This window comes from Bos taurus, chromosome 15, assembly GCF_002263795.3.
Source record: "Bos taurus isolate L1 Dominette 01449 registration number 42190680 breed Hereford chromosome 15, ARS-UCD2.0, whole genome shotgun sequence".
Classification (NCBI taxonomy): Eukaryota; Metazoa; Chordata; class Mammalia; order Artiodactyla; family Bovidae; genus Bos; species Bos taurus.
In genome coordinates this window covers 8,782,387-8,807,662 of record NC_037342.1, presented here as the reverse complement: position 1 = coordinate 8,807,662, position 25,276 = coordinate 8,782,387, and the positions used below count along the sequence as shown (strand labels likewise).

At 37.6% G+C, this 25,276-nt stretch overlaps 1 protein-coding gene across 1 annotated transcript in view; it reads left to right on the top strand.

Annotated features, from left to right (window-relative positions):
* The window catches only part of CNTN5 (contactin 5), a 1,670,765-nt gene extending 1,647,468 nt beyond the window's left edge, over positions 1–23,297 (top strand). The window contains exons 24-25 of the mRNA NM_001102211.2: positions 14,009–14,177; positions 20,550–23,297. Coding sequence (NP_001095681.2) covers positions 14,009–14,177; positions 20,550–20,650 — 270 coding nt within the window. The 3' untranslated portion in view covers positions 20,651–23,297. The remainder of the gene's footprint in view (positions 1–14,008; positions 14,178–20,549) is intronic.
* The last annotated feature ends 1,979 nt before the right edge of the window (positions 23,298–25,276 follow it).

Below are 25,276 nucleotides of genomic sequence, written 5' to 3'. Positions count from 1 at the left end.
AATACAGTATTTGATGTACAAAGGGCTAAATTCTGAAGCTAAAATCTGGAATAGGTATAAATGAAATACATTTTTAAGTTAAATAATTCCCAAGAAGAATATATTCAGGTACAAAGTATAGTACTTCTTACAGACTAGAATTATTATGGATCATAAACACCCTCACACTAAACACTCTCTCAAATCTGTCCTAATCTTCAGGGACATTGAATTTGATCTTTGGGGGAGAACAGGTGAGCCATTCTCTCTGTATCCTTCCCTAGTCCTCTTCTTTCCACACTCTTCCCCTCGTCTTCACACCTTGTAGTCTAAGGCAAGTAGATCCTCCAATGATTAAGGGTAACAATATGGTCATAAATGGCGATGGATCACCAACCTGATCTCATTAAAAGTGTGGCAAGCAGTCTCTCAAACTGGAGAGGAAAATAGATGGTAGATGAAAGCATATGACTGCCTGGAAGAGCCATTTGGCTTTGGGCAACTCTCAGCGAAGAAAAGAAGCACCACACAACCTGGAGAAAACATGAAGCTGGGCATAGGGCTCCCGGTGAAATGACCCTCATCCTTGCCTACGTTTGTCCCTTCTATCACACAACTGCTTAACCTCCTTACATGTCGCTATCTCCCTGCCCAGACTATACATGATTGAAGGCAAAGCCTCTGTCTTACTCATCTCTTTATGCTCAGTGCTTCTAAGAAGGATGAAAACATTAATTTTGACCCAACTAGAGGTATTTTATGCAGTTAGTCACAAGTGTATATTATCAGGTGTGTGTTTTCCTAGCATGGCCTTTCCATTTGTTATGTGGAGTGGGGAAAGAGAACCGACCCTTAAGTAAGACAGACACCAGTTCAAATCCCAGTTCTATAACTTTGAACTAGTTGCTTAAACTGAGTTTCATTTTAACTTAAAAAAAAAGCAAATATAGGGGATTTCCTTGGTGATCCAGTGGTTAAGAATCACCTTGCAATGAAGGGGTGGTGGTTGTAATCCCAAGTCATAAAACTAAGATCCCACCCACCATGGAGCAACAAAGCCTGTGTGCTGCAGCAACTACTGAGCCCAAGAGCAACAAATGGAGTCCGTCTGCTGCAATGAGAAGATCCCACAGGAAGATTCTGTGTACTGCAGCTAAGATCTGACATAGCCAAATAAAAAATAAAGAGATCAATATTTTTAAATGCAAAAATAGTATCATAGAGGATTTATTAAGGATTAAATAAGACAATTTGTGTAAAATGTTTAGTGTATAGAAAGTGCTTACTAAAAAAATTAGCTACTATTTTTCTTATTGGAGGAATTTTACCCAGTAGGTAGAACTTTTTAATATTTTAGCAGAAGAATTTGATCTTTAAAAGTTGCCTGCCAGTTCTATCTCAATGAAAACAGTGCAAACCCCCTTGGAATACTTTGTTGTGGGAAGAAGAATCTCTAATGTTGTCCATCTTAGTTGTGGAAATAGTGCCAAGCAGGCACACATTGACAGAGCTTTTTTTTTTTTCTTTTATTCCTTGAAATGGTCTCACCTCTTTATGTCCCCAAGAGGGAAAATCTAGTTTCTAAGAAAGGAGCCTGATGGTAACAAGTAGAGTCTACCTTATTAGATCTTCTGATAGATGGGCTAATTCCCAGTGGGAGACCTACTGGCAGGAATGATGCAAAGGGCCCCTTGTGGGAAGGGAACTTCATACTGATGACTGAGGTAAAGCCTGGGTTCCCCTACAAAGGTCTGGTTTTCACAGGGCAAGTGACTAGGCATGAAAGCTCCTATTGACATAGGCACAATGGAACAGGAATGTGAATATAAGCTAAATGCAACAGTAGCCATGAATATAAACTAATGAGATGGAACCTAGGGAACACAAGATTGGATCTTCCTTTTCAGAGCATGACTTGGAAAAGAACTACACAAGAGCTGCCTAGGCAAGGATCTACATGCAGCTAAAACACCCATATCGTCTGGAGGGAGGTTCACACAAATATGGAGTGGACAGTATGATACTCAGAGGGAGAATATTTGATTCCTGCTGAAGTGAAGTGTTAGTTGGTCAGTCCTGTCTGACACTTTACAAACCCATGGATTGCAACCCACCAGGAATGGAATTCTCCAGGCAAGAATACTGGAGTGGGTTGTCATTCTCTTCTCCAGGGGACCTTCCCAACCCTACTACATCCTACTACATCCCCAGAAAACTACCACCAGACCAAAAATGGCACCAATGTAATAGTGAGCCCTCTTCTTAAACATAGTGTGTAGCAGTTGCAATAGATTAACAAAACTAGGGACATGTCAACACACTAATCATTTCTCTTCCCATGAGTTAATTTGAGGTAGTGAAGTCACTCAGTCGTGTCTGACTCTTTGTGACCCATGGACTGTAGCCTACCAGGCTCCTCCATCCATGGGATTTTCCAGGCAAGAATACTGGAGTGGGTTGCCATTTCCTTCTCCAGGAGATCTTTCCAACCCAGGGATTGAACCCAGGTCTCCCGCATTGTAGGCAGACGCTTTACCATCTGAGCCACCAGGGAAATGACCCAATAAGAGGCTTCCCTGGTGGCTCAGACAATAAGGAGCCTGCCTGCAATGCAGGAGACCTTGGTTCATCGCCTGAGTTGGGAAGATCCTCTGAAGGAGGGAACGGCTACCCACCCCAGGATTCTTGCCTGGGAAACCCCACAGACAAAGGAGTCTAGCAGGCTACAGTCCATGGGGTTGTAAAGATTCAGACCTATTAAGACTGAGTTCACCTCTTAGAATTCTTGGAAAATTTGTGGTAGAGGACTTCCTGTTAATCAAAGTAAGAGAGAACTTCCACAATTAATCACAATATCAAAAGGAAGGCAAATTTATTTTCACTTTTTATCTTGACCAATTACTTTGCTTTTACAAGCAAAAGAGATCTCTAGAGATACATGGTATGCAAATTTGAGCCTGGAAACTAGAAGTAGGGGTCAGTGCATGAAGTTTAAAGTACGGAGATGGTGTATTTTATCTTTTGCATCAAGTCTAGCTTAAGGTGGATGAATTAAGGGGAAATCCTCATCTAGAAATTTCAAGATTTTGAAAATGATTGATAAGTGATAAATATGAGGGTAAACGGACTTGTTCCATAGACTTGATCCATAAGTGATCCACTGAACTCTGCTTTTTCATAGTTAAGGTAGTATATACTAGGTGCAATTTATTCTCAATGATTTAGATCATGGACTTCCCTGGTGAGTCCAGTGGTTGGGAGGGGACACCGGTTCAATCCTTGGTCTGGAAGGATTCTACATGCCGTTGCACAGCTAAGCCCATGCTCCACAACTACTCAAGCCTATATGATCTAGAGCCCATGCTCAGCAGCTAGAGAGTAGCCCCTGCTCACCGCAACCAGAGAGAGCCTTCAGGCAGCAACAAAGACCCAGTGCAGCCAAAAAAAAAAATAATAATAATAATAACAAAAATAACATAAAATAGTAAGATAAAACAGCAAGAGTTTGGGGTTAGATCAGTCCATTTTCTAAGAAAGCATGGATCTTACTTCCCTATTTGATTCCAGAGATCGAGGTGTCAGCAACATACATAAGGACAAGATATTACCAAAGAAATACACAATGATACAGAAAATATCACTCAAATGTGTTAAGAGAAAGAAAAAAAAATCAGTCTCCCCATCACAAAACTTATCAGGAACCTCAAAGTGAGCAAGAATATAGTGAGAGAAGGATGGACTTGAACTATTTATAATTGTGTCATAGGCAACACATTAACATTGAATCTATTCAAATAAACGTTAAGCATTACGTATTTAGTGAAATTTCTCACTGTTCTTTGAGATTGTCCAAGAGAACTTGGACTTCTTGGGATTTTGTTTAAGACGTCTAGATTTAATAGTAATATTTTCAAAACATCACAGCTTCTATTAATAAGTAAGAGTAATAGAAACATGAAGAACCAGAAAAATGCTGAAAAATAATTGTCTTTTGTAGACATGGCTACAAGTTATTTACTCTCAAACAAGATAGCTTTCCATATAAAAAGTTGAGTCAAATGTGGGAGCTTATTTAGCATATTCATCACTTCTTCAGGTCAATTAATATGTGATTCATTTTACAGTTCCCAATTCAGAATCAAATCCTTGTTTCCTTAATATATTGCATATCAGTTGTCAGAAAACTGGAAAAAATTTCAAAGAAATTTCTTAATGTAACTTACTTTTCCCAAATAAGTATTTTCAAATGAAAAAAAAAAAAAAACTTTGTTTTTATAACTCCACTAGTTTGGGGTCTGGATCTGGAATACTTAGTATCTTTAACACATGTTGCATCTGTTACTGGCACTTCCAAAAATGACAACATAACTCTGGACTAAAGTATCAGTTCAGTTGCTCAGTCATGTCCGACTCTTTGTGACCCCATAGACTGCAGCACACCAGGCTTCCCTGTCCATCACCAATTCCCGGGGCTTGCTCAAATTCATGCCCATCAAGTTGGGGATGCCATCCAAATATCTTGTGCTCTGTCATCCCCTTCTCCTGCCTTCAATCTTTTCCAGCATCAGGGTCTTTTCCAGTGAGTCAGTTCTTCGCATCAGGTGGCCAAAGTATTGGAGCTTCAGCTTCAGCACCAGTCCTTCCAATGAATATTCAGGATTGATCTCCTTTAGGATGGACTGGCTGGATCTCCTTGCAGTCCAAGAGACTCTCAAGAGTCTTCTCCACCACCACAGTTAAAAAGCATCAATTATTCAGTGCACAGCTTTCTTTATAGTCCAACTCTCAAACCCATACATGACTACTGGAAAGACCATAACTCTGATGAGGGAAACTTTTGTTGGCAAAGTAAAGTCTCTGCTTTCTATTATGCTGCCAGGGTTTGCCTAGCTTTTATTCAAAGGAGCAAGCATCTGTTAATGTCATGGCTGCAGTCTCACTGTTTTCATTGTTTCCCCATCTACGTGCCATGAAGAGGTGGGACCAGATGCCATGATCTTAGCTTTTTGAATGTTGAGTTTTAAACCAGCTCTTTTATACTCCTCTTTCACTTTCATCAAGAGATTCTTTCCTTCCTTTTCACTTTCTGCCATAAGGGTGGTGTATCTGCATATCTGAGGTTATTGATATTTCTCCCAGCAAACTTGATTCCAGTTGTGCTTCTTCCAGCCCGGCATTTCGCATGATATACTCTGCATATATGTTAAATAAGCAGGCTGAGAATATACAGCCTTGATGTATTCCTTTCCCAATTTGGAACCAGTTCATTATTCCATGTCTGGTTCTAACCATTGCTTCTTGACCTGCATACACATTTCTCAGGAGGCAGGTAAGGTGTTTTGGTATTCCCATCTCTTGAAGAATTTTCCAAAGTTTGTTGTAATCCACACAGTCAAAGGCTTTGGCAAGTCAACAAAGCAGAAATAGATGTTTTTCTGGAACTCTTGCATTTTCGATGATCCAGCAGATGTTGGCAATTTGATCTCTGGTTCCTCTACCTTTTCTAGATCCAGGTTGAACATCTGGATGTTCATGGTTCATGTATTGCTGAAGCCTGGCTTGGAGAATTTTGAGCATTACTTTACTAGTGTGTGAGATGAGTGCAATTGTGTGGTAGCTTGAGCATTCTTTGGCATTGCCTTTCTTTGGGATTGGAATGAAAACTGACCTTTTCCAGTCCTGTGACCACTGCTGAGTTTTCCAAATTTGGTGACATATTGAGTGCAGCACTTTCACAGCATCATCTTTTAGGATTTAAGATAGCTCAGCTGGAATTCCATCACCTCCACTAGCTTTGTTTGTAGTGATGCTTCCTAAGGCCCACATGACTTCACATTCTAGGTGAGTGATCACACCATCTTGATTATCTGGGTCATGAAGATCTTTTTTGTAGAGTTCTTCTGCTTATTCTTACCATTGCTACTTAATATCTTCTGCTTCTGTTAGGTCCATACCATTTCTGTCCTTTATTGAGCCAATCCTTGCATGAAATGTTCCCTTGGTATCACTAATTTTCTTGAAGAGATCTCTAGTCTCTCCCATTCTATTGGTTTCCTCTATTTATTTGCAGTTTTCACTTAGGAAGGCTTTTTTTTTTTAAATTTTATTTTATTTTTAAACTTTACAATATTGTATTAGTTTTGGCAAATATCGAAATGAATCTGCCACAGGTATACCCGCGTTCCCCATCCTGAACCCACCTCCCTCCTCCCTCCCCTACCCTCCCTCTGGGTTGTCCCAGTGCACCAGCCCCAAGCATCCAGTACACACTGAGGAAACCAGAAGGGAAAGAGACACGTGTACCCCAATGTTCATTGCAGCACTGTTTATAATAGCCAGGACATGGAAGCAACCTAGATGCCCATCAGCAGATGAATGGATAAGAAAGCTATGGTACATATACACAATGGAGTATTACTCAGCCATTAAAAAGAATACATTTGAATCAGTTCTAATGAGGTGGATGAAACTGGAGCCTATTATACAGAGTGAAGTAAGCCAGAAAGAAAAACACCAATACAGTATACTAACACATATATATGGAATTTAGAAAGATGGTAACAATAACCCTGTGTACGAGGAAGGCTTTCTTATCTCTCCTTGCTCTTCTCTGCATCTCTGCATTCAAATGGGTATATCTTTCCTTTTCTCCATTGCTTTTAGCTTCTCTTCTTTTCTCAGATATTGATATATTCTCTGTTTTTATATTCAGTCATAATTCTCCTTAATGATCTTGGGAGTGGGTTTTTTTTTTTTTTATGCTATGAAAGAAACTTCTCAAATTATCAAGTAGAACAGCCATCTTATACTTACCATATTCTCCTTGTACAGATTTAAACTTAAGTGGAAGAGAAAATAAAGGCTAAATACCCAAGACCTATGCTTTCCCTAGAGCAAGTATTCCTCTTTCCACCAAGAGAAACTTCTGTCCACTCAGAAAAGACATGTGCATTCAGGAGAAATTCAATATAAGGGCTTCAGGCTACATGCCAAGAAAACAAGGTCTCATTTTTCAATCTACACTGGAAGTATCCTTTCCCAATATACAACCCTTTCACCATATAGGGCCTTTCCTGGTGGCTCAGATGGTAAATAATCCACCTGTAATGCAGGAGACCAAGATTCTATCCCCTAGAGAGGGGAATAGCTGGGCTACCCACTCCAATATTTGCGCCTGGAGAATTCCATGAACAGAGGAGCCTGGTGGGCTACAGTCCATGGGGTTGCAAAAAGTCGGACATGTCTGAACAACTAAAATTTCACCGTACATCTTCCCCTTTACCTCTGCTTTCTGCTATTTATAGTTATTATATGATCCATCAATACATAGGAATTTTCATTTGTTTATTCCATTTAGCTACCAGTTAGAGCCTGCCAGACTCCTGAGATATAGGTACACTTGTATTGAAAATATATTCCACAGCCTATAGAATGTGAAGCCCATCCATATATTTCTCCAGTTTTTCAGGGAGCTTAGGGTCTATGGCCATGCTAGTCTCCTTGATTGACTATATCCTGCATGCATGCTAAGTCACTTCAGTTGCATCAGACTCTTTGTTACCTTATGGACTCTAGCCCTCCATGCTCCTCTGTCTGTGGGATTCTCCAGGCAAGAATACTGGAGTGGATTGTCATGCCCTCCTCCAGGAGAGCTTCCTGTATTTTACAGCTGTTCTTTTATCTTATATTCACTCCAAATATGAGATCCAGCCCTTTACTGTGATCCCCACAAGTTAAAATGACTCATACATAATAGTTTATACAATCATTTCTATATTTGATTATACTTACATGTTTTTCATCATATTTTAAAAATTAAGACAGAAATGGCTTGTATAGCATGAAGATGTATATATGTATACCATGTATATATGTGTGTGTGTATATGTATATATATATATATATATATATATATATGCTGCTAAGTCGCTTCAGTTGTGTCTGACTCTGTGTGACCCCATAGACAGCAGCCCACCAGGCTCCTCTATCCATGGGATTCTTCAGGCAAGAACACTGGAGTGGGTTGCCATTTCCTCCTCCAATGCATGAAAGTGAAAAGTCAAAGTGAAGTCGCTCAGTCGTGTCCGACTCTTGGCGACCCCGTGGACTGCAGCCTACCAGGCTCCTCCGTCCATGGGATTTTCCAGGCAAGAGTACTGGAGTGGGGTGCCATTGCCTTCTCCAGTATATATAACATATACATATATGGTCATAGCAAACACCCTAGTCATAGCAAACTGGTCATAGCAAACACTCTCTTCCAACAACACAAGAGAAGACTCTACAATTTGACATCATTAGATGGCCAACACCGAAATCAGATTGATTATATTCTTTAAAGCTTAAGATGGAGAAGCTCAATAGAGTCAGGAAAAAACAAGACTGGGAGCTGACTGTGGCTCAGATCATGAACCCCTTACTGCTAAATTCAGACTTAAATAGAAGAAAGTGGGGAAAACCACTAGACCATTCAGGTATGACCTAAATCAAATCCCTTATTATTATACAGTAGAAGTGAGAAATAAATTTAAGGGACTAGATCTGATAGACAGAGTGCCTGATGAACTATGGACGGAGGTTTGTGACATTTTACAGGAGACAGGGATCAAGACCATCCTCAAGAAAAAGAAATGCAAAAAAGCAAAACTATTGTCTGAGGAGGCCTTACAAATAGCTGTGAAAAGAAGGGAAGCAAAAAGCAAAGGAGAAAAGGAAAGATATACCCATTTGAAGGCAGAGTTCCAAAGAATAGGAAGGAGAGATAAGAAAGCCTTCCTCAGAGATCAATGCAAAGAAATAGAGGAAAACAACAGAACGGGAAAGACTAGAGATCTCTTAAAGAAAATTAGAAATACCAAGGGAACATTTCATGCAAAGATGGGCACAATAAAGGACAGAAATTTATGGGCCTAACAGAAGCAGAAGATATTAAGAAGAGGTGGGAAGAATACACAGAAGACCTGTAGAAAAAAGACCTTCATGACCCAGATAATCACAATGGTGTGATCACTCACCTGGAGCCAGACATCTGGAATGTGAAGTCAAGTGGGCCTTAGGAAGCATCACTATGAACAAAGCTAGTGGAGGTGATGGAATTCCAGTTCAGCTATTTCAAAGCCTAAGAGATGATGCTGTGAAAGTGCTGCACTCAATATGCCAGCAAATTTGGAAAACTCAGCAGTGGCCACAGGACTGCAAATGGTCAGTTTTCATTCCAATCCCAAAGAAAGGCAATGCCAAAGAATGTTCAAACTACTGTACAATTGCACTCATCTCACATGCTAGCAAAGTAATGCTCAAAATTCTCCAAGCCAGGCTAGGCTTCAGCAATATGTGAACCATGAACTTCCAGATGTTCAAGCTGGATATAGAAAAGGCAGAGGAACCAGAGATCAAATTGCCAACATGTGCTGGGTCATCACAAAAGCAAGAGAGTTCCAGAAAAACATCTATTTCTACTTTATTGACTATGCCAAAGTCTTTGTATGGATCACAATAAACTGTGGAAAATTCTGAAAGAAATGGGAATACAAAACCATTTGACCTGTCTCTTGAGAAACCTGTGTACCAGTCAGGAAGCAACAGTAGGAACTGCACACAGAAGAACAGATGGTTCCAAATAGGAAAAGGAGTACGACAGGGCTGTATATTGTCACCCTGCTTTTTTAACTTATATGCAGAGAACATCATGAGAAACCCTGGGCTGGAGGAAGTACAAGCTGGAATCAAGATTGCTGGGAGAAATATCAATAACCTCAGATATGCAGATGACACCACCCTTATGGCAGAAAGTGAAGAGGAACTAAAAAGTCTTTTGATGAAAGTGAAAGAAGAGAGTGAATAAGTTGGCTGAAAGCTCAACATTCAGAAAATGAAGATCATGGAATCTGGTCCCATCATTTCATGGGAAAAAGATGGGGAAACAGTGGAAACAGTGTCAGACTTTATTGTTTTGAGCTCCAAAATCACTGCAGATGGTGGTTGCAGCCATGAAATTAAAAGATGCTTGCTCCTTGGAAGAAAAGTTATGACCAACCTAGACAGCATATTAAAAAGCAGAGACTACTTTGTCAACAAAGGTCCATCTAGTCAAGGCAATGGTTTTTCCAGTAGTCATGTATGGATGTGAGAGTTGGACTGTAAAGAAAGCTGAGCATTGAAGAATTGATCCTTTTGAACTGTGATGTTGGAGAAGACTCTTGAGAGTCCCTTGGACTGCAAGGAGATCCAACCAGTCCATCCTAAAAGAGATCAGTCCTGGGTGTTCATTGGAAGGACTGATGTTGAAGCTGAAACTCCAATACTTTGGCCACCTGATGCGAAGAGTTGACTCATTTGAAAAGACCCTGATGCTGGGAAAGATCGAAGGCAGGAGGAGAAGGGGATGACAGAGGATGAAATGGTTGGATGGCATCACCAAGTCAATGGACATGAGTTTGAGTATACTCCAGGAGTTGGTGATGGACAGGGAGGCCTGGTGTGCTGCATTTCATGGGGTCACAAAGAGATGGACACAATGGAGCAACTGAACTGAACTGAATAACATATACAAAGAAGACTTTATGGAAATGTTAGTGGGGGATATTAGACTGAAAGGCACAACATGCAAACACACATGAAATTGCCAACAGGAAATCCAGTTCTTAAAGTTCCTTGGAGTCATCTTACAGCAGGGCTTCTCACTGGTACTTGTGCTCCCACCTTCTTTTCACCTAGATTCTACTATCTCACTGATTCCTCTTCACCCACCCACAGCCACTGGGACTTTGGATCCGTCACTCACTATTGTGAAGAGCAATTGTCCTCAAGATGCTCAGCTGGTGACTGTATGTGTGTTCTCAGTCACTCAGTTGTGTCCAACTCGTTGAAACCCCATGAACTATAGCCTGCCAGGTTCCTCTGTCCATGGAATTTTCCAGGCAAGAATACTGGAGCAGTCTGCCATTTCCTAACCCAGGAGATCTTCCCTACTCAGAGATCAAACCTTGTGTCTCTTGTGTCTCCTGCATTGGCAGGCAGATTCTTTACCACTGTACCACCTGGGAAGTACTGGTGGATAGCCTTTTTATTTAATAAGATCCATCCTTCCAATGGCACTTGTGGGCAAAACTAGCAAAAATTTATTCTGCTATATTTTTAGACTTACTCACAACATTACTTTTACCATAAGATGTACAGATTAGCCAATACCAGATCATGCCTTTGAGAATAGCAGTATCGCATTATTGTTTGTTTAGAATCATCTCTTTGGCTAACCCACTGTTCTCAGGTTTTTAAGTAGAATTTGAGAATAGTCTTGAAAATAGACACTTTTCTCTATGTCTGGAGATAGTCATTATTGTAACAGTCAATCTATAAATGTCCAGGTTCTCAAAGTACTCCCTGGTCTTGTTATTGTCAATAACTATTTCTGACATGTCTTGGTAATTCCTTAACCATCTCATATTTGTCATTTGTATTCATCTTTTCTAAATCAGGATTTTACAATGAATGAATATTCTCTAAATCACCTAAGACTAACCATTCATTAATTTAATGTATCTTTTCATTTATTATACCTACTTACTCTCTCATAGCACTACATCTCCCTGGATATATTGGTAAAAGCCACATTTAATCTCAAACTCCTTTTGCTGCCATTAACTGATATTTCCTGCCCTTACCTTTTGTTTCTAAATCTTAACTGATCCACAATTTTTTCTTCAACTCTGGATTTTACAGCAACATTAGATATGCATTACTGGCTGCATTTTTCATTGTTATAAGAATTGTAATTTATTGAACCATAATAACAATGTCCTCTAAAATAGTTACTCCCCTGCCAATCCTCACCAATTTACATACTATTTTGTTGCCATAAATTTGCTTTCTAATTATCTAATGTAGATGAACAGAATTCTAATTCTTTATGCTACTACAGTCAAAATGAGAATCATAAATTCTGATACAATTGCCATTTTTTCAAAGCCAAAAAAAACTTGCTATAGGCATCCTCCAAGAAGAGCTTCTGATTCCCAAATCTGTACTGCTCTGTACATGGCTATAGCATCAAATATGTTTCCTATTGCAGTACACAGAACACTTGATTGCATTGTTTGTCTCCACTGTAAGTTCCATGAGAGCAGAACCATGTGTTCTTAGTCTCTAAATTTCCAGTATATATCACTGTGCCTGTCCTACATGAGATACCCAGTGAAATATTCCATGATTTTTTTTCATTTCCCAACTATGTTGAAGTTATGGCATCCTTCCTTCTAAGGATTTCAATAGATAGAATTATTGCACATGTTATATACTTTTACAGAGAATTTACTTCTGTCCCATGACCAGAAGTAAATTCAAATCCATGAAAGACAGAGGAAGTAAAATAGAGGGAGCATATGTTACCAGAATGCAAAAAGGAGGATTAAGTACAAGCAGGCTTCAATACTTGAAACTTACATTTAATTTTTTTTTCTTGTATGTAGGTTAGTCAAGTTCAAGCACATTTTTAATAAGCAAAATCTATTATAATTTTTTCTAGTTTTCCAATGCAGTTAATCTTTTATGATGTAAATACTGACCACTGACAATGAACAATAATAGCAACAGAAGAAGTTACTTTCTCTTTAAGCTTACCAGATCCTGTGCTGGACATTTTTATATGTGTTTTTCTTTACAGTATATGCACTTGAAATTTAAAAATGTTATCAACTTGCCCAAATTTTCTCAGACTGAAATATGTAGGAAATTGCTTTTTGTTTTATTTTGTAGGAGACTGTTTTGAATACAGGTCTGTATGACTACAAAATCATTGTTCTCTTCATTACAAAAAGAAATTATAATACTCACAATTATGAAAAACCACAAAAACAATGAAACTAAATAAAAATGCATTTAAAATCTTCATTGCTGCTACTTGACTATTATGCACACACAAATAAGTTTACTGGGGGGCAAATGAGTAGAAACAGTATGATACAGTGAAACACCTCTGAACTGATCATCAGATTACTAATCTTCTAATGCAATTACTTTCACAACTGAACATATAATCTTGTATAAATTGTGTAATCTCTACAACCTTAGTTTACTGACCTCTACACACAAGCTAATTCTGTGTCCTAATCTGTAGTTCTAAAACTCTGTTTACCATCAATATATGTGTAATTCTAGTACCATGAACAAATGTCAAAAAAGCCCTAACTTGGGACTTCCCTGTTATACAGTGGCTAAGACTCCATGGTCCCAATGCAGGGGACCTAAGTTCAATTCCTTTTCAAGAAACTAGATCCCACATGCCACAACTAAGAGTGAGAGCAGCCAAATAAATTAAGTAAATATTTTTTAAAAGAGAAAAAAGCCTTAACTTGGCTATCCAATATATCCAAATGTCAATTCACCAAAAAGTAAATACGAAAGTAAAACTAAAAATACTCTTTTATTTTTAACTTTTCAGCCATTTTATACAGTGTTAAGGTTTTATTATTGATATATTTAACAAGTTTTCTGATTACTCCTTTCAGATGATTTGAAGATAACAATTTTGAGTTATTCCTCAGGATACTATTCACTTCATTAGCCAGGAATAAAACATTTTCAATGATCTGCCCCCTTACTGCCTACTTCTCTAGCTTCAATTTCTCACTATTCTCAACTGTCTTCTAATGCTATTGCTTTCTTATTACTTAGATGTTTTTTTCATCTTCTCTTATCTCTGCAAAATTTTTCTGCTCTCCTTCTCCCATTTGTGAGCTCTACTTATCTTTAAATATTTAGCTCAGCACCACCTTCTCTTAGGTGGCAGTTTAGTTGCTTAGGAGCCTTCCCTAAACCACCAGAGGGGATTAAACTCTCTTCTGCATTCATATCGCCCCTTGCATACACTTCCATTGCTGCATATAACATATACATTGCATTGGCTTGCATATCTGCCTAAGCTGTAAGCTCCCTCTACTTAGCTCAGAATGCAATATGCAGGAGGCAGTCAATAAGCTTTTGGAATCCTTGATTGACTATCAAATGATTAAAAATCTATCATCATTTCCAGGTTTTTTATAGGCAAGAGGGTCACAGCAACGGTCAAGTTATTGAAACGCAGAAACCTCAAGCAGTAGTCCCACTCCCCGATGCTGGAGTCTATATCATTGAAGTGCGAGCATATGGTGAAGGAGGAGATGGAACTGCTAGTTCCCAAATCAGGGTCCCATCATATTCAGGTAAGTTTTGACACAGTAGGCTTAATTGGATAACCACTAACATTAACATGATGTAAAACTCATCAAAATTAACATAATGGATTACATGGTTCAGAGACTTTGAAGGTTCTCTACTCTTATCCTCTGATTGTTATATGCAAGCATGTTCCACTGCTCATTTGTGTCCAACTCTTTACCACCCCATGGACTGTAGCCTGCCAGGCTCCTCTGTCCATGGTATTTTTCAGGCAAGAATAGTAGACTTGGTAGCCCTTTCCTTCTCCGAGGCACCTTCCCAACCCAAGGATCAAACCCAAGTCTCCTGCATCTGCTGCAATGGCAAGCAGATTCTTTACCACTGAACCACTTGGGAAGCCAGATTACTATATGATCCTCTGATTGATACAAACCATGGTGGCCCACCCACAACTGTGAAATTTCCACACATCTAGGAAGGAGTTAACAGTCTCATTAGAATATCTTTATTTGAGAAATTCCCCAGTCTTCCCTGACCACAAGAAGTACGCTGCCGGCCATGTGAGCTTTGCAATACTGCTTTTAAACTGGTTTTGCTCTTGTTCAGTTGTAAAGTCATGTCCAACTCTGCAACCCCATGTACTGCAGTATGCCAGGCAACCCTGTCCTTCCCTGTCCATCTCCCGAAGTTTACTCAAACTCATGTCTATTGAGTTGGTGGTGCCATCCAGCCATCTCATCCACTGTCATTCCCTTCTCCTCTTGCCTTCAACCTTTCTCAGCATCAGGATTTTTTTTCCCAAAGAACTGGCACTTTGCATCAGGTGGCCAAAGTATTGGAGCTTCAGCATCAGTCCTTCCAATGAATGTTCATGGTTGATTTCCTTTCTAGAGTTGACTGGTTGGTCTCTTTGCTGTCCAAGGGACTCCCAAGAGGCTTCTTCAGCACCACAGTTCAAATGCATAAATTCTTTGGCATTCAGCCTTTTTTTATGGTTCAACGCTCATATCCATACATGCCTACTGGAAAAATCATAGCTTTGATTAGATGGACCTTTGTTGGGAAAGTGATGTCTTTGATTTTTAAGGTACTGTCTAGGTTTGTCAGAGCTTTTCTTCCAAAGAGCAAGCATCTTTTAATTTCATGGATGCAGTCACCATCTGAAGTGATTTTGGAGCCCAAGAAAATAAAGTCTATCACTGTTTCCATTGTTTCCTTGTCTATTTCCCATGAAGTGATGGGACCAGATACCATGATCTTAGTATTTTGAATGTTGAGTTTTAAGACAGATTTTTCACTATCCCCTTTCACCTTCTTCAAGAGGCTCTTTAGTTCCTCTTCATTTTCTGTCATTACAGTGGTATCATCTTCATATACGAGATTGTTGATATTTCTCCCAGCAATCTTGATTCCAGCTTCTGCTTCATCCACCATGGCATTTCACATGATATATTCTGCATATAAGTTAAATAAGCAAGGTGACAATATATAGCCTTGATATTCCCTTTCCCAATATTGAACCAGTCCATTGTCCCATGTCCAGTTCTAACTGTTGCTTCTTGACTCACATACACATTTATTAGAAGGCAGGTAAGACAGTCTGGTATTCCCACCTATTTAAGAATTTTCCACAGTTTGTTGTGATCCACACAATCAAAGGCTTTAGTGTAGTCAATGAAACAGAAGTAGATGTTTCTTTAGAATTCTCTCGCTTTTTCTATGATCCAGCAGATATTGGCAATTTGATCTCTTTTTCCTCTGCCTGTTCTAAATCCAGCTTCCACATCTAGAAGTTCTTAGTTCATATACTGTAGAACCTAGCTTGAATGATTCTGAACAATACCTGGCTAGCATGTGAAATGAGTGCAACTGCATGGTAGTATGAACATTTTTGGCATTGCCCTTCTTTGGGATTGGAATGAAAACTGACATTTTACAGTCCTATGGCCACTGCTGAGTTTTCCAAATTTCCTGACATATTGAGTGCAGCACTTTAACAGCATCATCTTTTAGGATTTGAAATCATTCAGCTGGAATTTCATCATCTCCACTAACTTTGTTCGTAGTGATGCTCCTAAGGTCCACTTGACGTCACACTCCAGGATGTCTGGCTCTAGGTGAGTGACCACACCTTTGTGGTTATCAGGGTCATTAAGATCTTTTTTGTATAGTTCTTCTGTGTATTCCTGCCAACTCTTCTTAATCATTTCTGCTTCCATTATGTCCTTAACATTTCTGTCCCTTATTGTGCCCATCTTTGCATGAAATGTTCCCTTGGTATCTCTAATTTTCTTGAAGAGAAAATTAGTCTCTAGTCTTTCCCATTCTATTGTTTTCCTCTATTTCTTTGCATTGTTCCTTTAAAAAGCCTTTCTTATCTCTCCTTGCTAGTCTCTGGAACTCTGCATTCAGTTGGATTATCTTCCCCTTTCTCCTTTGCCTTTCCCTATCGCTCTAGCTTAATATATCTCTTTCTCTATTGTAGTGACTGCTTTTATCATTAGATAATGAACAGTGAGGGGCAGGAAATTTTAAAAGGAATGTTTTTTTAAATTAAAATGGTATTAGGTTTATCGATTTAAAAATATAAATTTCATTGCATTTTTTCTTTTTCCAGCTTTATTTTGAAATATAACTGAAATTTAACATTGTGTAAATTTAAGGTATACAAGAGTTGATATGATACACATATATTATACATCTGTACACAAATATATTGAAAAAAAATATAGCTAATACTTCCATCAGATGATATAATTGCTAATTCTTTCTTGTGGTGAGAACATTTTGAATTTACATTCTTCAGTTCAGTCACTCAGTGGTATCTGACTCTTTGCAACCCCATGAATTGCAGCACGCCAGGCCTCCCTGTCCATCACCAACTCCCAGAGTTCACTCAAACTCATGTCCATTGAGTCGGTGATGCCATCCAGCCATCTCATCCTCTGTCATCCCCTTCTCCTGCCCTCAATCCCTCCCACCATCAGACTCTTTTCTAATGAGTCGACTCTTCGCATGAGGTGGCCAAAGTATTGGAGTTTCAGCTTTAGCGTCATTCCTTCCAAAGAACACCCAGGGCTGATCTCCTTTAGAATAGACTGATTGGATCTCCTTGCAGTCCAAGGGACTCTCAAGAGTCTTCTCCAACACCACAGTTCAAAAGCATCAATTCTTCGGTGCTCAGCTTTCTTCACAGTCCAACTCTCACATCCATACATGACCACTGGAAAAACCATAGCCTTGACTAGATGGACCTTTGTTGGCAAAGTAATGTCTCTGCTTTTGAATATGCTATTCAGGTTGGTCATAACCTTCCTTCTAAGGAGTAAGTGTCTTTTAATTTCATGGCTGCAATCACCATCTGCAGTGATTTTGGAGCTCCCCCAAAATAAAGTCTGCCACTGTTTCCACTGTTTCCCCATCTGTTTCCCATGAAGTGATGGGACCAAATGCCATGATCTTAGTTCTAGCAACCTTCAAATATATGTTACATTTTATTATTTGCAATCATGATGCTGTATACTAGATCGCTAGAATTTATTTGAACATCATAATTATTATCAGCAATATTAACAATTTCTAACTTTTATAGAAAAGTTATAGAGCCCTTGCTATAAGTCTGACACAATCATAAATGCTTAACAACTTATTTAATTTTCTTAACAATCGACGAGGTAGGTGGCATTTTTTTTGTTTTATGGAGAAAATTTAAGTAATTTGCCTAAGATCATACTATTATTAATACTAAGAGGAAGAACTGGAATTCATACCCACTGCCACCATTATTATATCAGCAAGAGAAAAACTGATTATAAGAAGGGAGATTTTACAAATTCAGAAGAAAGCAATCATTTCATTGAGTTTGTGAAAATAAAATGCAAAAAATTACATTAAAGACATAAATCTGTCATTGAAAAAATATTAGGCAATTTTTATTACAGCCTTAAATAAAAAATGTTTAATGTACATTTAATTAATGGGTAATTATGAACATTATTATTTGGGCTTCTGTGGGGGCTCAGACGTAAAGAATCCACCCACAATGCAGCAGACCTAGGTTCCCCCTGCAATGCAGGAGACCCGGATTCGATCCCGGGGTCAGGAAGATACCCTGGAGAAAGGCATGGCAACCCACTCCAATATTCTTGCCTGGAGAATCCCATGGACAGAGAAGCCTGACAGGCTACAGTCCCTGGGGTCCCAAACAGACATGACTGAGTGACAAAGCATAGCACAGCACTTGAGCATTATTTATTGAGCAATCATTCTCAAGTGAAATTGTCAACTTTATGTTTCAGTTGATAATACTTAGTCCAGTCAACCCATTTCCTGAGCTTTAATAATGTTCAGTCTCCTGGTATTAGACCCATAAAACAGGAGCAACAATAGGTTTCATTCTTATCTCTTTTCTAAAACCTAAAAGCCTAAGAAGCTAAATGACCTGCTCAAGTGAAATAGTTAGTTTCATATCTGAGACTAGAAATTGATTCAATGTTTTTTTTTTTTCTTTGCTTGTGTTTTGCTATGCTGAAATAGCATGGTTTTCTTTCATGGATTCTATGTGGAATTTGAGATATACACCCTACTTAACATTCTGAAAGTGAGGAGGTTTTTTTGTACAAGTGTCATGTAAGTTGATTTAACAAGCATGCAGCCACTCTCATATAAATAGAAAGAATGCTTTCATAGTTTTTATTTATTATGCATGCACACTCCAGTGAGGCTTTGCCATCAAACCTTTCTTATAGCTCACATGTGGCCATGCACTTCACAATGACCCCATTTTGTACAAGTTGAAATATATGTAACGTTCTCCAATATGTTGAATAATAGATTTTATTAGCACCTTAGCTGTAAAAATTTTCAAAGGAAAGAAGATTTGCTGCTTTGGGTATATGCATGTGTGGTTTACAAAACAAAGGTTTCTTCAGTTCTTAAATATGTCTGGAAAATAAACTGAGAGTCTATCCTGTAAGAAAAATCACACCTAGAATTCTGTTACACCCAATCTGGCCAGAGAGGATAGCTTGACAGAAGGATGATTCCAAAAATTTGTTGGTACATTTTATTATTAATCTGTCATTATGTTTTTAATTAAAGCCAATCATTTTTTAAACAGAGATAACACATAAAAGCATATCTTTCCCGTAATCCCTAACTCAATGACTTTAAAAAAGCAACGGCAACCCACTCCAGTATTCTTGCTTGGAAAATCCCATAGGCGGAGGAGCCTGGCGGGCTGCAGTCCATGGGGTCGCTAGCAGTCGGGCATGACTGAAGTGACTTAGCAGCAGCAGCAGCAGAGCCCCAGTATCATCAGCAACACTGAGATAAACAATAGCACATACTGCATAGGAATGTTGTGAAGATCAAATAAGATAGTCTGTATAAAGGGCTTAGTACAGTACTTTGCATATAGTAAGCATTCATTAGAAATCAATCATGATGATGATATGTTCCAAGGCTTCTGGCTTGATTAACTGAAAATCTAAGAATGATACTTGGTTTGTAAATTTATGGCACTATCAAAACTACTTCACAAAAATCCATCCAAATTAGTGAGTTTAATCAGGCAGCCACCCCAATACATTAACTACATACAATGCTTTTGTCTCAAGATGAAAGTCATGTCCAAATCTTTGCACCTCTATGGACTGTAGACTGCCAGTCTCCTTTGTCCATGAGATTCTCCAGGCAAGAATACTGGAAGAGGTTGTCATTTCCTCTTCCAGGGGATCTTCCCAACCCAGGGATCAAACCAGCATCTCTTATGTCTCCTGAATTGGCAGGCAGGTTCTTTCTCAGTAGCGCCACCTGGGAAGCCCTGGCAAGAGTAATGAAAGATGCCTCTTCTTTGCTGAGTTTGGTGTGAGAATCTCAATTCAAACAAATCCAGAATTTAAGCCTGCTCACTGTAAAATCAATTAAAGATCCATACATAAATTAAATATTTTATGATTAAATTTAAAATCTTACTTCATTGAAATATAAATTCTAGTTACCACAGAATTTTGCTAATTATTTTTATTCCATTTCCTGAATTTTGCACTATAGAAATTATTTTATTCTCATACCTGGAATTTGGGATGTTTTCCATCAGTTTCTCATTGTTGAAAGTCACACTTAGATATATTTGTTTTAGATATATTTGATTGATGTTTTATATATATTTGATTATATATATTTGTTCAAGGTGACACAGCCTTTTGAAGACACTATTCCATATACACTTCTGCCCTCAGTATATCTTTTGAGAACCCCAGACAACCTCTTGTTTCCTAAACACAAGGAATGCTCTCATCGGAAACAGGATTGATATTGCATTCATCTGTCTTAACATACCTAAAAAATGAGTTTATCCTACCTCAGGCAAAGCCAAAATAATTCTGTCTATTTAATACTTCTCCTTTTCACAGGTGGGAAAATCACTAGTGCTCAGTCAGCCCTCCACACTCTCTCCATGTCTTCATCAGTAACGTTGCTTTTGGCATTGATGATTCCTTCAACTCCTTGGTGAAAACTTCAGACTTAATTTGATTTTCTTCGCTTTAGCTTGATAACTACAGTGAATAGAGTAGTAATGTAACTGGAAACTCAGGACCTTGAGAATGAGTGTTAAAAACTTGGAACTCTACATGGTGCACTTATAGGAAACTGAGGGGAATATTACTTATACATCAGGTTTTTTTGTTGTTGTTGTTGCTTTGGTTTTTGTAAATGGAGAGGACAGTTCTTGGTCCAATAAAAATATGCAGATTGTATGTAATGAATTTTTGTAAATAAAAGTAATTTCTGTCAAATGTATTCTTTACTTTTTTAGTATGTTGGAATTTGATTTTATATCTGATGACCCTGAGTGTGTGCCATCCATTTGTTAAGTAAGTGGTCTCTAGCAGATCTGTTTCAAACACAAATACAAAACAGAATGAAAAATTCACTTAACACTCCAAGTCTACTGTTTTTAATTTTTCCTTCATCTGACTATACTAATCGACAAGCCAGCAGGAGATATGAAAAAATATTTCAATTGTGTGGTCAATTATAGGATAGTACACAAAAATTTTCCCACAAAAATATTGTATGATTGCATTATGAAATAGCAAAATTTGTCAGATGCTATTCTATATGCATCCGTAGAGCCAGTTATTAGGGTAGGGAGTAAGCCATTTATATTAGTGCAAGGTAAATAGAAAGTGAGTCCAAATGAACTGAAGTGCTATTGTTTTCATCAAGTACTATGTTATCTAGCTGAAAATATAATAAATGTTTATTTTTAATAACAAAAGATAATTTAAAGTCATTATATATACATGTATAGATGATCACTAAAGGCTGCAGATACTGACATGCTGCCAAGGGTGCTAATTTGAAAATGAATAAAAGACAGAGCTTTCCCATTCCCCCACCTATTTCCAAAAAAGGTATTGAATTAGGCCCAAGGTTTTCTTCTAACTGCAAATAACTTTAAGGACAATGAAACTTTGTTCTGCAAGTAGTTTTACATACAGATTGTCTATGGATTAAAATGGTGAAGCATAACAAATGTTGATTTTTTAAAACAATTCCATGCATTACATGCCATTAATAAAATCTTACTGACTATTAAAAAAGAGGACCTCTTGGATAAATTGATTTTTTTAAATTAAGCTGTGTGTGGAAACATGACCTCAGTACAGGGGCTCTGCTATTTCTTCTGCTTGAGAGGTAATACCCGTTTACTATTTGAGAATCAACTTGAAAATAAGTGATCTTTGGTAGGTTGTTGGAAAGCTAGGTTAAAGTTTTACATGTGATAATTTCTTACAGACATTCTAAAAAATATGAGAACAGCCAGAGTTCACATTAGACCCAAGAAGATGCCTGAAAGGATAGTTATTGCAAAGTCATATGCCAAAAGAATAGCCTGGAGAAACTACCACTTTACAGGTGTTGTTAATATGATAACAAAAGGTTGATTCCTTTTTTTTTTCTTTGTAAATTCTAAACCTGTTAATTCTCACACGTTTAATAGCAAGCAAAATGAAGCAGTATTGAGCTCAAATTGCTAGCTTTAGAGGTTAATCTTTATAAAATCAGAAGAAAGATTAGAGTTCCTGTTCTGAACATCCTCAGAGACTGGTTTCAGAGACACAGGACCACTGTCTGTGTTGCTTACTCACTCTCTTTGAGGGGAATTATGTCCAAGACACCCCTAAACAAACCAGAAGTGATTAAGAAGACTCTTTTGGTTAATAGATTATTGTAGTATATTACCACAGATGGTAGATATCCAAGCCTGTGAAAAATGACAACCAAGTAGCCTTCCTTGAGCACCTCCTTTGAAGTGGGAGAGACTGGACTTTGCATATAGAGAGAATGCTAATTGTTTAGCAGGCAAATATGGGCTCTCTCAAGTATGATATAGCTTGCAGAAGCAGATTGTACATCTGAAAAATGCAGCAAAAATATTAAAGAATGGGCAATAACTTTTACTTCATATTTGATAAATCAAATCATTTTCTTCATTTTCTGTGGTGTTTCAAATGACACAGTAGACTTTAAGAACTGAGTTATAAAACAAAGCCCAGTGAAATATAATGTCAGTATATGGAAAATTCAACCTAACCAATATTTCTGACTAGCTGATAGATGGTGTATATCTGACAGAATACTTAAATGTAGAATGTCTGAGGTATTATAGGAATCAGTGATATGGAATGGTTTCACTCAATATTCACAGAATATGTATTTTGCATCATGAAGCTATTAAAAAACAGGTTTTAAACATTTATGTACTTATTTATTACATACTGTTACTTTGTAGAAAGCAGAACATCATTTCTTATCAAGGTACATTATACTCAGTGAGCTTTTTCTTGGATGGACTAGTAACCACGCAGTCTTAAATCACTAAAGAGACTGTATTTTTGTATATTGTCAGTTGAACTATGAAGAAAAAAAGACTCCCCATTATTAAAATTTTCATGAAACTGAATGTTTTGCATACCCAAATGAAGGTACTGTGGACCCCATGTCAAACCATTAAATATATTGTATACAGTCTGTATATATATTATATATAATGGTATATACCATGTGGAAGGCACAGTCAGATAATAGTTCTGTGTACTGTTCTTGTAACATTAGATCTTTTTAATAAATAATTCTCTTTTTATTGACTTTTATCTTCTCTCCTGTCAGCTACATGAATAACATTATTTATTTTATGCAGACCACACTATGATCATGATTATGGTGGTGCTTTCACACTGAAAATATCATTATGTTAGGACTTTGCATGCTGTGATTATCTTAAACTGAAAAATCTTTATAGAGGTCCATAACAGTTCCAACCTGAAAACTGGAAGCTATGTCTAAGAATAAACCAAGCGAAGAAGAAGTACAAATGAGATAAATTCAGACTTAAACTCTTGATTTGTTTCTTCTCAAGAAGAAGACTTCATTAAATGCATTTTGTAAACAGTTTGTTAAATACACATTTCTGCTTTTATAAAGAGCATTATATCCAATCTGGGCTTCATTGGTAGCTCAACAGTAAAGAATCTGCCTGCAATGCAAGAAACCCAGGTTCAATCCCTGGGTTGGGATGATCCCCTGGAGAAGGGCATGGCAACCCACTCCAATACTCTTGCCTAGATAATCCCATGGACAGAGGAGGCTGGTGGGTTGCAGTCCATAGGATTGCTGAATTGGACACAAGTGAAGCGACTAAGCAGAAGCAGCATACCCAAATCTATACCAGGTACAATTCTCATAGACAGCTTTTATGCTCCTTCTTTTGTGCTTCCTTAGTACCATGTATACATCTCTGCTGCTGCTGCTGCTGCTGCTGAGTCGCTTCAGTCATGTCTGACTCTGTGCGACCCCATAGATGGCAGCACACCAGGCTCCCCCATCCCTGGGATTCTCCAGGCAAGGACACTGGAATGGGTGCGTACATCTCTATTATACCAATAATTTCATGATGTTGCAATGATTTGTGTATAAATGTGTCTTCTCCACTAACTAGGTTATGAAATCCTCCAAAGGAGACAAAATTATGCTCCTTTTTTGGATTTCTCTCACTAGTGTACAATATAATACCTAGCACATATCAAGTGAGTAATTGATTGGATTTAGTTCCATGCTCAACTTTAAATTTGTTTAGAATAAGCTTCCAAAAGCCTGAGCAGTCATCCAAATCACCTGGGAACTCAAATCCTGGAGACTGATTCAGTAAGTCAGAGACAGGGGAATGCTTATTTTCAAAATCTGATGAAACACAGAATGATACAGTTCTATTGAAGGGAATTTGGCAATAACTAGTAAAATTTTATATGGATTTACCCTTTGACCTAACAATCTCATGTCTAGGGATCTATTTTTAAAATAGACTACAAAAATTATGCAATTTTAGGTGAATAAACAAGGTGCAGACTGATGAACATAGGCTCTCTGTTCTGGAAGAAGTAGAAAAAATACAAACACGTATTTGCTAATATTCTTTAAAAGAAATAATGGAAGAATGAACTAAAAACTAATAAAAATTGTTACTTCCTAAAGAAGGGGAGAATGGGATATGGGCATAAATATACAAGTAAGCACTTTCTCAATGTACTTATTTCATAGTTTTAAGTTTGGAACTATATAAATGTTTTGCATTAATTTAAAAATCAAACAAAAAGGAAAAAACAAAGTAAACTTCAAAAAATAAGAATAAACGGAAAATAACTAAACTAACTATATATCAATTTGATGATAAAAAACTTAAAATTTTTTCTTTGTAGGTGAATTACAACCACACAGATAAGTATTACAATTCAGTATTTTGACAGTATGGGATCGTCATGTCTCATATCATGTCTCTAACAAGACATATACAAGGACAAAACACACACACGCAAATCTTAATCTACATTCATTGGTCTTCTTGTAATTAGCATAATTAGTATAATTGTTTTTGAACTAGTCAATATATAAATTTAATGTTAAAATTATTAAAAGATTATACTTTCAGAATTAAGAGTGGAAATACATACATATATAAAATAAAACCTGTAATTTTTGACTTAGAAATATAAGTATGAATTCACAGTTTATTTAACATTTTTCTTTAAAATGACCTGTTTATTATCTTTGTTCACTATAAAGATTTATAAGAACA